This window comes from Lolium rigidum, chromosome 1 (genome assembly GCF_022539505.1).
Source record: "Lolium rigidum isolate FL_2022 chromosome 1, APGP_CSIRO_Lrig_0.1, whole genome shotgun sequence".
Lineage (NCBI taxonomy): Eukaryota > Viridiplantae > Streptophyta > Magnoliopsida > Poales > Poaceae > Lolium > Lolium rigidum.
In genome coordinates this window covers 111,436,302-111,448,865 of record NC_061508.1, presented here as the reverse complement: position 1 = coordinate 111,448,865, position 12,564 = coordinate 111,436,302, and the positions used below count along the sequence as shown (strand labels likewise).

Genomic DNA, 12,564 nt, shown 5'->3' with positions numbered 1-12,564 from the left:
TGGCACATCTGAGGAGGCCCTGCCGGCATGCGGCAGCCGCGGAATGAATGGGGATTATTTGGCTAGATCGATGGACCTACTTTTTGGTCAATCGTTAGCTTTTTTTTGGGTCCATCGTTTAGCTTGGAAGTCAGCGGCATACATGGGCCGTTGTTGTCTCTTCCGTCCGTTGACAAGCACTGCGCGATCGCTCCTGCTGGCCCATGTATAAAATGGGCCAATGCACCAGCATATTGAGGAACCGGTCGGTTCTTTTCGTACGGAGTAGTATAATTCGTTCGGTACAAAGCACCTTTTCGTTGGTAGAATTGTACCACCTCGCTCCGTCGCACAGAATTTTACCTATTCATATGCATGAAGTTCGAATGAATCAGCAAGCCGCCTCATCAGAAATAAATAAAATAAGCAGAAGCCTATCCCGACGAGAGAAAGCGCCATGAGCTGGCCAGTGCAAGCGCCCGTTCTAAATATCTGTCCCAAATTGAAAGAGCCCCAAAGAGGGTATTGGACCCATGGCCGCTCTGCACGTCGTACTGGTCACCGGCGACATCCTCAACGAGTCGCCGGCACAACAACCCCTAAGTGTTGCCCTCGCAGCCGACCGCCATTGCCGACAAAGATGCCCCGCCGATGCCAGCGAAGATCCCCCAATTGAACCTGAACAACCCCTAAGTGTTGCCCTCGTAGCCGACCGCCATTGCCGACAAAGATGCCCCGCCGATGCCAGCGAAGATCCCCCAATTGAACCTGAAGTGACAGTTCGAGAAACCGACCCCGACCATGAAGAACCAAGTAAGCATTTTCCTTGGACATTGTGACCAAATAGTTTCGAATACTTGGCCAAAAGTTTATGTTTCTTTCCCGATGCATCGCACGGGCACTTTTGCTAGCTAAAGGAGAAAACATTTTCTAGTTTTAATTTAGCTAACGGATTGGAAAGTATTTTATTTTATTTATTTTTAATTAGAAAAGGAGGGGAGTGACTTTATAAACCATATGAATACTTTATCAAAACAAAAATAGTATTTTGGCAAAACTATTTTAGATTAAAAATTATGCAAGTAAAATATGCATGAAGACACTATGGTTGAAAAACAACAGCAAGAAGAACTAATATGAAATATTATCTGGAACGTTACAACACTTTCATACCAGATATACGTAGCACACTGCATACAAACATATTAAATAATTATACTGTATATATATACAACATAAGAGCATCTCCAGTCGCGTCCCCAAACCGTCCACCAAACCGCGTCGGATCGAGCGTTTGGGGGACGTATTTTGTTCGTGCCGCGTTTGGGGGACGTCACTCCCCAGTCGCGTCCCCCAAACGCTGCTGACAAGGGATTAACTTGTCAATGCCTACGAGTTGTAGACTAGAGTTTCGCGGAAAGTAGAGGGCAAGTAGATCTCGAAGGTTTCAGCCGAAAAGGTGCTCGACTGCTAAAAACTAGGGTTGTGTTGACAATGAAATTGACCCCTTTCTCTGTCCCTCGACTCCCCCTTATATAGGAGGCGGAGCCGAGGGTTTCGTGCCGTACAAGTTACAAATACCGAGAAACTCTTTGAGTTCGTCCCATATAGTTACATATCTCTTTATTCCTAATCTATCTCTATTTTCTATACTGACACTTTAACGGGCTTCTAGGCTTTGTATTCTTCGAGTCGTGGGCCTTCAGGAAACCCCGGGTAGCTTCTTCGGCAGGCTCATTCGGATGCATATGTCAGCCGCCCCCAAACATTAAAAATAATTTAAATAGGTAGAAGAAAACTCTTTACTAATATTCAAATCGGTTCAACATAAAAAAATTACATATAAAATTTCAAAAAAACATAATTAAATTACATATAAATTATTTTAAACTACTTCTTCTTCTTCGATGATGGCCCCGCCTCGTCGTCGTCATCACGTCGGAGCTTCCTGCTCGTCACCTCTTTTGAAGAGGCGGTGTCGGCCGACGCGTTGGAGGAACTAGTGTCCTCCTCGTCATCGCCGGTGCTCGCCGGCTGCGCCTTGGCATTGGCCTTGGCCTTGGCCTTCGCTTTCGCGTCCGCCTTCGCACGGACCGCCGCCGCCGCCTCCTTTGACCCTTCCTCCTCCGCGTCCTCCTCCACGCCCAGCCATTCCTCCGCGCTATCAACTGGCGGCTGGAAATCGTCGCCGTTGCTGGGCGTCCGGGTGCTGTCCCACCAATGGCACCATCCAGCAGGCTTGCCCTCGCTGGAGGTGTCGGATGGAAGCTCGGAGATGTAGCTCATCGTCGCTGGAGGTGTCGGATGGGAGCTTGGATGAATGGCGGCAGGTTGAAGATCCAAAAGCACCGACGTACGAGTCTTATTGAGCGCGGATGAACGGCAACGCAGAAGTCGAAGAGAGCGGCGGTTGCTCGTCCGAGGAGTTCGCGCTCCATTTCGGCGGTTGGTGCGTCGGTCGACGCGGTTGCCAATGTGACGGTTCCGCTTCCCTGTAACTGCACCGTCGCTACGTAGGCGGCGGTTGAGCATCCGAGCCGCTGACGCGTCGGGCCCGCGCCTCCTCGCCCTTATTTCGTTGTGTCCAGCGTGCCCGGAGCGTCTCCTGTGTAGCGGGGACGGGCTCGGGACGCCGGACACCGTATTGGGCAGCGCCGGACAAAAAAAAACCTTTGGAACGCGCGACTGGAAACGTGCCCCAAATCTCTTTGTGGGATGGTTTTGGGGACGCGAGTGGAGATGCTCTAATAGAATCCACATCGTTTTACGTCCATCTGTGGTTACTCTAAGCTATGTTATTTCAATACCAAGTACGAATTATGCGCATGTTGTCTACTTAATAACGAATCCACTATAACTTGCAAGATACAATGGACCACAAAAAGAGTGCAAAGAATCACCCCAATGGTTCATGTAATCTACAAGTTAATATGCTTAGCTAATTAATCATACATTAGAAACCGCTTTTAAGATATTTGCTAGGTCGCACACCGTAGAGATTTCTCATATAATTGTCTATACTCTATATACTATGCAATTATCAATAAATGGTTCAGGAGTGATACGTTACAACTGTATATTAAAAGATGACTACAAATATGCCAAATAATCAACAAATAAAATATATTGGTTAAGACTATAACATGGTAAAAGTTGTATACAAGCATAAAATTTTAGTATAAATTGCATTTATTTTAAGTTCTCCTAACTTGAAACACGTATAAAATGGAAAACGAGAAAAATAAAGATGCAATAGTTTTCTAAACACAATAAAAAATATAAAAAGATAAAAAACTAGTTTAAAGATCATCACCGATTCTAATCATAAAAAAATGGTATCCCAGTTGTATTTCCTTATAATGTACGTAATAATGTAGCAAATTATTGTAGTTGTAGTAGGTTTACAATGCTACCAACTATATCACCACCATAAAACACAAGTGTAATAGAGTGCATAAAAAATCAATAGATTCTGGTGCAATATTTTCATCATTGTCGTATATAAATGTAGAAAAAAATCATCAGTGTCATACATACATGTATATACAATATTTTAATCTCATTTTTTTAAAATTTTATTACTATTTTTTTCTTCTTTACAATTGTATGCTCAAGTTTGTTGTTGAAGGGTAAAGAAAATGTACGAATCAAATAAGAGTTGTATTACAAGTCCTACAAAAGGAGTGCACAATAGATTCTAGTCCCATACATCGGTATTGTTTTTTTTTAACAGCTCTACCGTAGGAGAAGCCCATTACTATGACTAATTCTACCAAAACTTGCTAACATGTGAGTTGCTAAATTCTGCGATCTAAATGTTATTGGCAAACAAAGTTATACTAGACGTTTGGTTTTCAATAGTTCCTCTAGGCACTGCGGGAGAAAGAATCAAGATGCAAAACAAAAAAAGTAGAGTAGATGCAACTGATCCCAGTTATTTTGATATAACTGTGTATTTGATCGGATCTAATCTAAGTTGTTCACTTAAAAATAAAGTTGGTCCGGTCGTTGAAAAAAGGAATACTCCAGGATGTAGACAGCGAGAGCATTGCTTCTACTCTGTAGATGCAAATCATTCCATGCGCTCCCAGTCCCCGCCGTACTACACCGAGTGAGGTCGGCCGAACCCGCGGGCGCACGTCTCCATCGCGCAGCGAATCAGCGGGAAAAGCAGGCAGGATGATTCCGAATTTACGTGGAGCCCAAGGTCATGGCGGATCAGGCAGAGTAGGCACCCACCGGAACACCGACGGATCGTCCTTATTCAAGCCAACTTCGCCAGATCACGATGATGCTGCCGCTGACTCACGCCCTCCTTCCCAACCTCTCGCCAAAAACAAACGGCGCCATGTGGAACCAACCCGCCGCGTTATCAGAGCATCTCCAACACGCGCTGTAAAATCTTGCGCGCTATGCCTAGCGATTGGTGCGCACAGATATCGTGTTCGCTGCGGCATAGCGAATTTGCCCCCGGTGAAGGCTGTATTTTTCAGCGCGTTGGTGTGCGAAAAACGCACCTCCGCTAGAGGCGCTATTTTGCAGCGCGCGCGTCACAAACTGCTAATCCGACCGTTTATTTTTGAAAATTCATCAAACAAACTATGTAATATGATCGAAAATACGAATATATTTTAAAAGTGCGCGATACAATGCGACATTTTAACGAAAATACTAAAATAAACTACTCCTCACCGTCGTCGGACTCCCAGTCGAAGTCGGAGTTGCTCGATGTCGTGTCCGACACCGGCGTCGACGTCGTCGTGTGCACCGGAACTCGGAGGAGGACGAAAGGACGACGGCCGACGGCCCGCGGCGTTCCGCCTTTCCTCCTTCCTCGTCGCCGCCGCGCGTCGGCCCTCGCCTTCTTCCTCGCCGCGGACTCGGCGCGGCGCTCTCGCGACTCGCCTTCTTCATCGCCGCCATCGCCGCCTTGTCCCCTCCTTCGCGCGTGCAAGGCCTCGCGTGGCGGCGACGTCCTCCCGGAACGCGCGCGCCCACTCAAGACGGTTGCGCTCATCCTGCTCCGCCACGCGCGGCGGCTGCTCGAGGTCGCGGGCGCGGCGCGGCTGCTCGGTCGTGATGAGCGGCGATGGCGCGCGCGAGCATCTCCGCCGCTCGCGCGTCCAAACATCGTCGAAATTCATCTGCCGGCGGGGGCGGCCGAGGCGCCACGCGACGGCGTCGTAGGCTCGTGCCGCCTCATGCGCGGTGTCGTAGGTGCCGAGCCGGATCCGCTCCTCGCCGGAGCGAATCTCGGCGTCGAAGCGGCCGCTCGGCCGCGCGCGGACGCCGGGGTAGCCGGAGGCGGAGCGGCGGCGCGGAGGCATGGCGCCGGAGACGGAGGCGGACTGTCGGCGCGGAGGCGAGCGGTGGCGCGGAGGCGGAGCGGTGGGGGAGGCGGAGCGACACGCGGAAGTTTCGCACGCGGAGAGCGGTTGGCCGTGCTCGCGTGTCGTCTTTATAGCGCGCGCGGTAGCGGACGCGGCAATTTTTCCGCGTGGGATAGCGCAAACGCGCGGACGCGGCAAAAATTTTCCCGCGCGCGCGAGCGCTCGCGCGCGCCAAACTGGCAGATATTTTGCCGCGCGCGCCTTTTACAGCGTTTGTTGAAGATGCTCTTATAACCTGGCCGGAAGCCAGCGACATACCCACCTCACCCGCCTGCTCTTCCTCTTCCCCACAGCTTGCCAATTCTGCGTTCTGTCCCGCCGTTCCTCTTCTCAGATCCGCAGGCTCGTTGTCGTCGTGATCCATCCATCAATCCTTCCCGCGCGTCCACACGCCATGATCGCCGCGCCTCCGATGACGCAAGCCCCGGCGCCGGCTGCAGCGACAGCCGGGTTCCGTCGGCCCGCCTCCCGCCGGACGGTGCGGTGCAGGGCCGGCCCATAAGGGGGGGCAACGGGGCGACCGCCCTGGGCCCTCCGGAGGCAAGGGCCCTGGCCCAAGTAGCAGTTCAGTAGTATTTGTCTTCTGAAAAAATTGTGTTAGAGTATTAGACACAAAGGAACAAGAAAAATATGGCCCAAGCGGCCAAGCCCACCACATAGCTACTAGTCACGCACGAATCCAATCGATCGGTACTGCTAAAAAAGGATTCCAATTGATCGATTGACCAGCATTCATCACTCTCCTCTCTATACTAGCGTTGTCGACTTTCCTTCTTCTCGGATCCCCCAAATCCTCCAATCCCAGAGAATAGCGCCGTTGCCGCCGCCGTTCCTTTCCAATTCCGAGGCCACCGCATGGCCGCAGCCATTGTGTTCCCCAACGGTGGCACGTTGTTAATGTGTTCCCCAACTATAAGTCTTTCCATCCTCAACACATCAAAGATGTTACGTCTCCCTCCCTCCCCTAATACCCCTCATTTATCATTTGATTTTATATTAAAGAGCGCGCTCTTTGGCTCTGACTGCACAGTGCTCCTCATGTCCAGTTCTTGAGTTCTTCAAGGCTTCATTGGATCTGATAGAGGGGGCGGGGAATGACCGAGCGGTCTTCTCCTTCGTCTTCGTGTTGAGTATTGCAGGCTTCGGCTGCAGATCAAGGACCCTACATCGACAATTCGACATCGAGCCATATACCCACATCCAGGTGCTTTTGTTCCTTGTATTAACCATTTTCTGCAAATTGCTTTGGTGACATGTTTTCTAGAAAAAGTTTATGCGACAACGAGAAAAGGAAAAGAAAAAACATAGAGAAAACGATAAATGTTGATGTGATTATACATGACTTTGCTTCTAAAAGTGTTATAAGAAAGAAGAAGATTTTTTAATCATAGTAAAATCATGAAATGTTAAGGTTGCTTTGTTATGCCTTGTGTAGAAAACTTTGGGGAACTTCTACTCCGGTGGAGACATGGAGTGAAGAACATTGATCGCGGAGCATTAGAAATTAATAATTTCTGCTATGAGTTTTGTAGTTCAATGACCATGGGTATATGCTGTGTACTAGGTGTATTTTGAAATTCAATGCATTCTAAACTCTTTTTTTTTTGTTAACAAGGGCCCTTTTTTGTTGTCTCGCCCCAGGGTCCTTAAAATGTACGGACCGGCCCTGGTGCGGTGCGCGGTGGCGGTCGCGTCCGCGGCGCCGGCCGGCAGGTGCACGCTCTACGAGGTGCTGGGGCTGCGCGCCGGCGCGACGGGCGGCGAGATCAAGGCCGCGTACCGGTGCCTGGCGCGGGAGCTGCACCCCGACGTGGCCGGCGCGGCGGGGGACGACTTCATCCGGCTCCACGACGCGTACGCCACGCTCTCCGACCCGGACGCCCGCGCGCGCTACGACCGCGACGTCGTCGCCCAGGCATACGCGCAGCCGCCCGCGGCCAGGCCGTCGCCGCACAGCTTCTGGGGACGGCCGCGCCGCACCTGGGAGACCGACCAGTGCTGGTAGTGGTAGATCCAACCTCGTCTCGACCGGCAGCTTGGGACCTGTGAATACCGCCCTAGCGCCGCCCGCACCGCACTCCTTGGCCCCTCACCTGAGATTTTTTTACTACGGTGAACACCCCGTGCGCCTGTGCACATCTAACCCAGCGGCATCCTCTCTTCTGCCGTTCTGAATGTGTAGTCATCTTCAGAAACTTAGTAGAACTAATCTTGGCGGATATGTAATCCCAGTAGCAATGTGATCGATCCCAGGTTCAGAATTTGAAGAAACCGGAGACTCGGCCCTTGAAAATGCAATGTGTTGAGGCGCTAAAGTAGATCATAGAAGGACGGTCAATGTACCAACGATTCGGTAACTCAGTTGGGCTCAAGCGTCTACATTTGCGAGGCATGTTTGATGAACGCTCCTCCATAGTAATATCATACTACCATCGATGATAAACTCACCAAGGTATATAGATACATCAGATTTGTAAAGCCACGCCGCTAAGACGTCTCTACCACGGGCGTCGGACCGTGCCTGAAAACTCAGACCTTGTATCTAACCTTGTTTACAAGTGTTCAACTCTAACACGTAACCTTTCATTAATTACAAGTCCAAATGTACAACATCACTCGTACACATATTCATCCAACTTCACCTTAGAGCAATTCTAATAGTATAGCTAACTGCTGGCTATAATAAGATGCCATGTCATTTGTAGTCACTATATAGCTAATATGTTGGCTATAAGAATGAAGTAGTTTACTAACATATGGCCCACTTCTCACTCTCACAAAGTGCATAGGAGCACGTGCAAGAGCTGGCTATTGCATAGTAGCCCACCTCAATTCTCTCTCCTCTTCTCTCTCCTCTAACTCATCTAAAATATATTATTTAATATCTTATAGTCAGCTGACTGGACTCTATTGTACTTGCTCTTAGAGCAAGTATAATAAAATACAGTCAGCTGGCTATAAGAGATAAAAATATTATAAATTTGCTTAGTTAGAGGAGAAAGATTAGGAGAGAGAAAAGAAGTGGGCTCTTATCTAATAACTAGCTCCAGCTGGCTATAAGAGATAAAATATTATAAATTTGCTTAGTTGGAGGAGAAAGATTAGGAGAGAGAAAAGAAGTGGGCTCTTATCTAATAGCCAGCTCTAGCACGTGCTCCTAGGCATTATGTGAGACTAAAATGTGGGCCATATATTGTAAAAATACTACACTTTTATAGCTTACTATTGTACATAGTAGCTATAAATTGACTCTAGATGTTATGACAAATTGTTATAGTCGGCTGCCGGCTACACTATTATTCTTGCTTTTAGCGAATATGTCCTTCGATATCTTCAAATCGCCGTGCCCAACCATTTATGTACATGGATTTGAACCATTAATTCACCTTCAACTGTAGTTCGTTCTTCGCTTCATCATAGTCAATGCTCCCCTGAAAATTAAGCTCTATGCGCTCTTTTTCTATGCTCCCAAGTTGTTGTTGCAGGTGAAAGAGGAGGGCCCAGCTAGGAGCAGCATGCCAACGTGGTATTTTGGCAAAAATTATTTTAGATTAAAAACATGCAAGAAAACGATGCATGATGACATGAAGACACTATGGTTGAAAACAACAAGAAGGAGAACTCATATGAAATATTATCTAGAACGTTACAACACTTCCATACCAGATATATGTAGCACACTGCATACAAACATATTAACTAATTAATTATATGGTATATATACAGCATAATAGAATCCACATCATTTTACGTCCATCCGTGGTTACTCTAAGATATGTTATTTCAATACCAAGTACATACTATGCGCATGTTGTCTACTTAATAACGAATCAACTATAACTTGCAAGATAGTACAATGGATCACGAAAAGACTGCAAAGAATCACGCCAATGGTTCATGCATGTAATCTAGAAGTTATTATGCTTAGCTAATCATACATTACAAACCGCCTTTAAGATATTTGCTAGATCCCACACTGTAGAGATTTCTAATATAATTGTCTATACTCTATATATTATGCAATTGTCAATAAAGGGGATAAAAAAACTCATGTTACAGTATGTATCACAAGAATATTTTCCAGTGGTGCGTTACAACTGTATAATAAAAGATGACTACAAATATGCCAAATAATCAACGAATAAAATATACTGGTTAAGACTATAACATGGTAAAAGTTGTATATAGGCATAAAATTTTAGTATAAATTGTATTTATTTTAATTTCTCCTAACTAGAAACACGTCTAAAATGGAAAACGAGAAAAATAAAGAAGCAATAGTTTTTTGAACATAATATAAAAAATAGATAAAAAAGTAGTGTAAAGATCATCACCAATCCTAATCATAAAAGAATGTTATCACAGTTGTATTTCCTTATGTGATAATGTACGTAATAACTAGCAAATTATTGTAGTTGCAGTAGGCTTACAATGGTCTCAACTATATCACTAGGATAAAGCACAAGTGTAATAAGTGCAAAAAAACATCAATAGATGCTGGTGCAATATTTTCAAGTGTTGTATATAAATGTAGAAAAAAAAATCACCAGTGTCATAAATACATGTATATACAATATTTAATCTCATTTTTATTTTTTTAAGTTTATTACTATTTTTTCTTCTTTACAATTGCATGCTCAAGTTTGTTGTTGCGGGGTAAAGAAAATATACGAATCAAATAAGGGCATCTCAACGGGGCAATGCATTTCGGGCGTCTAAATTGTCCGCGAGTGTCCGTTTGCGTCGCCTGGCGAACGCGAAAATGATCGCGAGGCGCAAATTATCCGTTTGCGTCGGGGGCACCCCCAGCGGTCCGACGCATTTTGGACACCCCACTATTTTGTTTTCCTGCTTCTTCTTTTCCTTTTCTGAAGAACTCTCGAATTTCTACATCAGTTGTAACGAATCTTTGAAAGATCAAGTTGAAACGCGAAAACAAGTTGTACTGATTATAAACTAATTCTCGAATCGAACACGTTCAAACATATTTAACATACAAACTAGAGAACAAATTTGAAAACAAACAAATTATAAACTAATTCTTGGCCTTCTTGTTAGAAGGCCCCGCCTCGGCGTCCTCATGGACGCGCCTCCTGCTTATCACCTCCTCCTCTGAAGAGGTACTGCCGGACGACGCGTCCGTCAAGCTTGAGTTCCAGCCGGACGACTAGTCAGTGGGGTCTTCCTCGTCGTCGGTGAACGGACGACGACGCTCCGCCTGCGCCCTCGCCCGGGCCCTTGCCTCCTTCCTTACCGTCTCCGCGTCGTATGTCGCCTCCAGCTGTGCCCACTTGTCGTCGGAGTCCTCCTCCTCCTGGCTGTCGATGCCAACGGCGATCCCCTCTTCGACCTCCCTCGGCGGGGAGCTAGGGTTGTTGGGCGTCGCATCCCTATCCCACCAATGCCGCCATCCCGGCGGCTTCCCCTCGCTGTCTGTGTCCGACGGCAACGACAAGTTGCTCATGGTGGCTAGCCGGTGTTGGAGAAGAAGAAAAAGAATGGCAGCCGGTTGGACGTGAATTACAGCAGGCGCGGGGGTTATATTCAGCGGGGATTAATGGCGGCGCGTATAATGAAGAGGCCTGCGGTTGCTCTTCCGCGGCGGTTCGGCGCTCCATTTCGGCGGTTGGCGGGTTGATCGGCGCAGTTGCCACTCCTGCGATTGACCTCCCCGGCAGTTGCTGTGCTTTAATCCGCGCCGATCGAGCCAGGGTCGCTGCCAGGCGGGCCTGTGGGGAAAGTGAGCGGACGCTCGGCGCGACTGCGCAACGTCCACAGAGACGCAAACGTGCCACATATTTGCGCCGCGTTTGCGTAGGGTGCAGGCGCATTTCTGGTCCGCGTGGACGCAAACGATCACCCCGTTGGAGATGCCCTAAGAGTGGTATTACAAGTCCTAAAAAAGGAGTGCACAATAGATTTTGGTCCTAGCCATACATCGGTATTCTTTTTTAACACGGAAATTCAATTCAGCTCTCGGGTGCGTATGCTCCCTCTACCAAAAAAACATATTTCGAAATGTCAAAAAATTTGGATAAAAAATTTCGCATGTACATCTCCATAATGTATGTGCATTCGCTAAGTTTCACGAAAAACCAATATTTTGTGTGGTCTATGTAAAAAGGAGAAACTTTATCTTGTGAAAAGCATTTTTTTAGCACTGAATTTTGTCTTTTTTACACACATCATATGATAAGTCGATTTTTTATGAAACGACTTTGTGAGCGCGTAGCACGTGAAGATGTACGTACAAATTTTTTGAAATTTAAAAAGTACATAACATGCATTTTAAAATATAGGGAGCATATGCACCCATGTTCCAAAACACCACTCCCTTTTTAACAACTCTACCGTAGAAGAAGCCCAGTAGTGTGATTAATTTTACCAAAACTTGCTAACATGTGAGTAGCTACATTTTGCGATCTAAATGTTATTCGCAAACAAAGTTATTCTAGACGTTTGGTCTGCAATAGTTCATCTAGGCACCGCGGGAGAAAGAATCAAGATGCAAAAAAAATACTCCGATCCGAAAAAACTGTCCAATGACCATTTTGCAAAAACAATCTCCTCTTTATTTTTCCCTCAACGCTCGCTCCAATCCCCTTTCTCCCCCACCCAACCAAATCCTAGATGAGTCCGGCGGCTGCGCCCCCGCACGAACCACTCCGTCGCCTCGGCAAGCTCGTCTCGCGCGTGCATCCCCGGCGCGCCCCCACGAATCATGCCGCTGCGGCCCGGACGGCAACCGGTCGTAGTCCAAGAAGGCCTCCCACGTCGCCCGCAAGTCCATGCCTCGGACGACGTCACAGTTGCTGCCCGGCTCGTGCTGCGTGTGAAGAAGCTCTTCACCGTGAAGAACGCCTCGCCCTGGATATCGTCGCCGTCTCCGCGGTTATCGCTCGCCGCCCCATCCTTCTCCTCCTCGCGGCGAGGATGCAGATCTGTGTCCAGACGGCTCCTGGGATCGAGCACCACGACGCGGCGGCCTTCGACCTGCCTCCGTCCTTCGATCTGCCTCCGGTGGCAGCCCGCTGGTCGCCGTCGCAGGAGTGGAATTGGGGCCTTGCCGGCGATGGAGATCCACCGGTCTCCTGTGGTAGAACAGAGGGTCACCGTTTTTCCTGATTCTAGAAGGGTTAATTCGTAAAACGTAAATGTATTGTGCATCCGACAGTTTTTTCGGACCGGAGGGAGT

General features: G+C 47.7%; 1 protein-coding gene across 1 annotated transcript; it reads left to right on the top strand.

Annotated features, from left to right (window-relative positions):
• The first annotated feature begins 5,629 nt into the window (after window positions 1-5,629).
• LOC124679726 (chaperone protein dnaJ 11, chloroplastic-like) lies at window positions 5,630-7,638 on the top strand. The gene is made up of 2 exons (XM_047215278.1): window positions 5,630-5,846; window positions 7,038-7,638. The coding sequence occupies exons 1-2, from the start codon at window positions 5,764-5,766 to the stop codon at window positions 7,372-7,374; spliced, it is 420 nt and encodes a 139-aa protein (XP_047071234.1). The 5' UTR covers window positions 5,630-5,763; the 3' UTR covers window positions 7,375-7,638.
• Window positions 7,639-12,564: the final 4,926 nt, after the last annotated feature.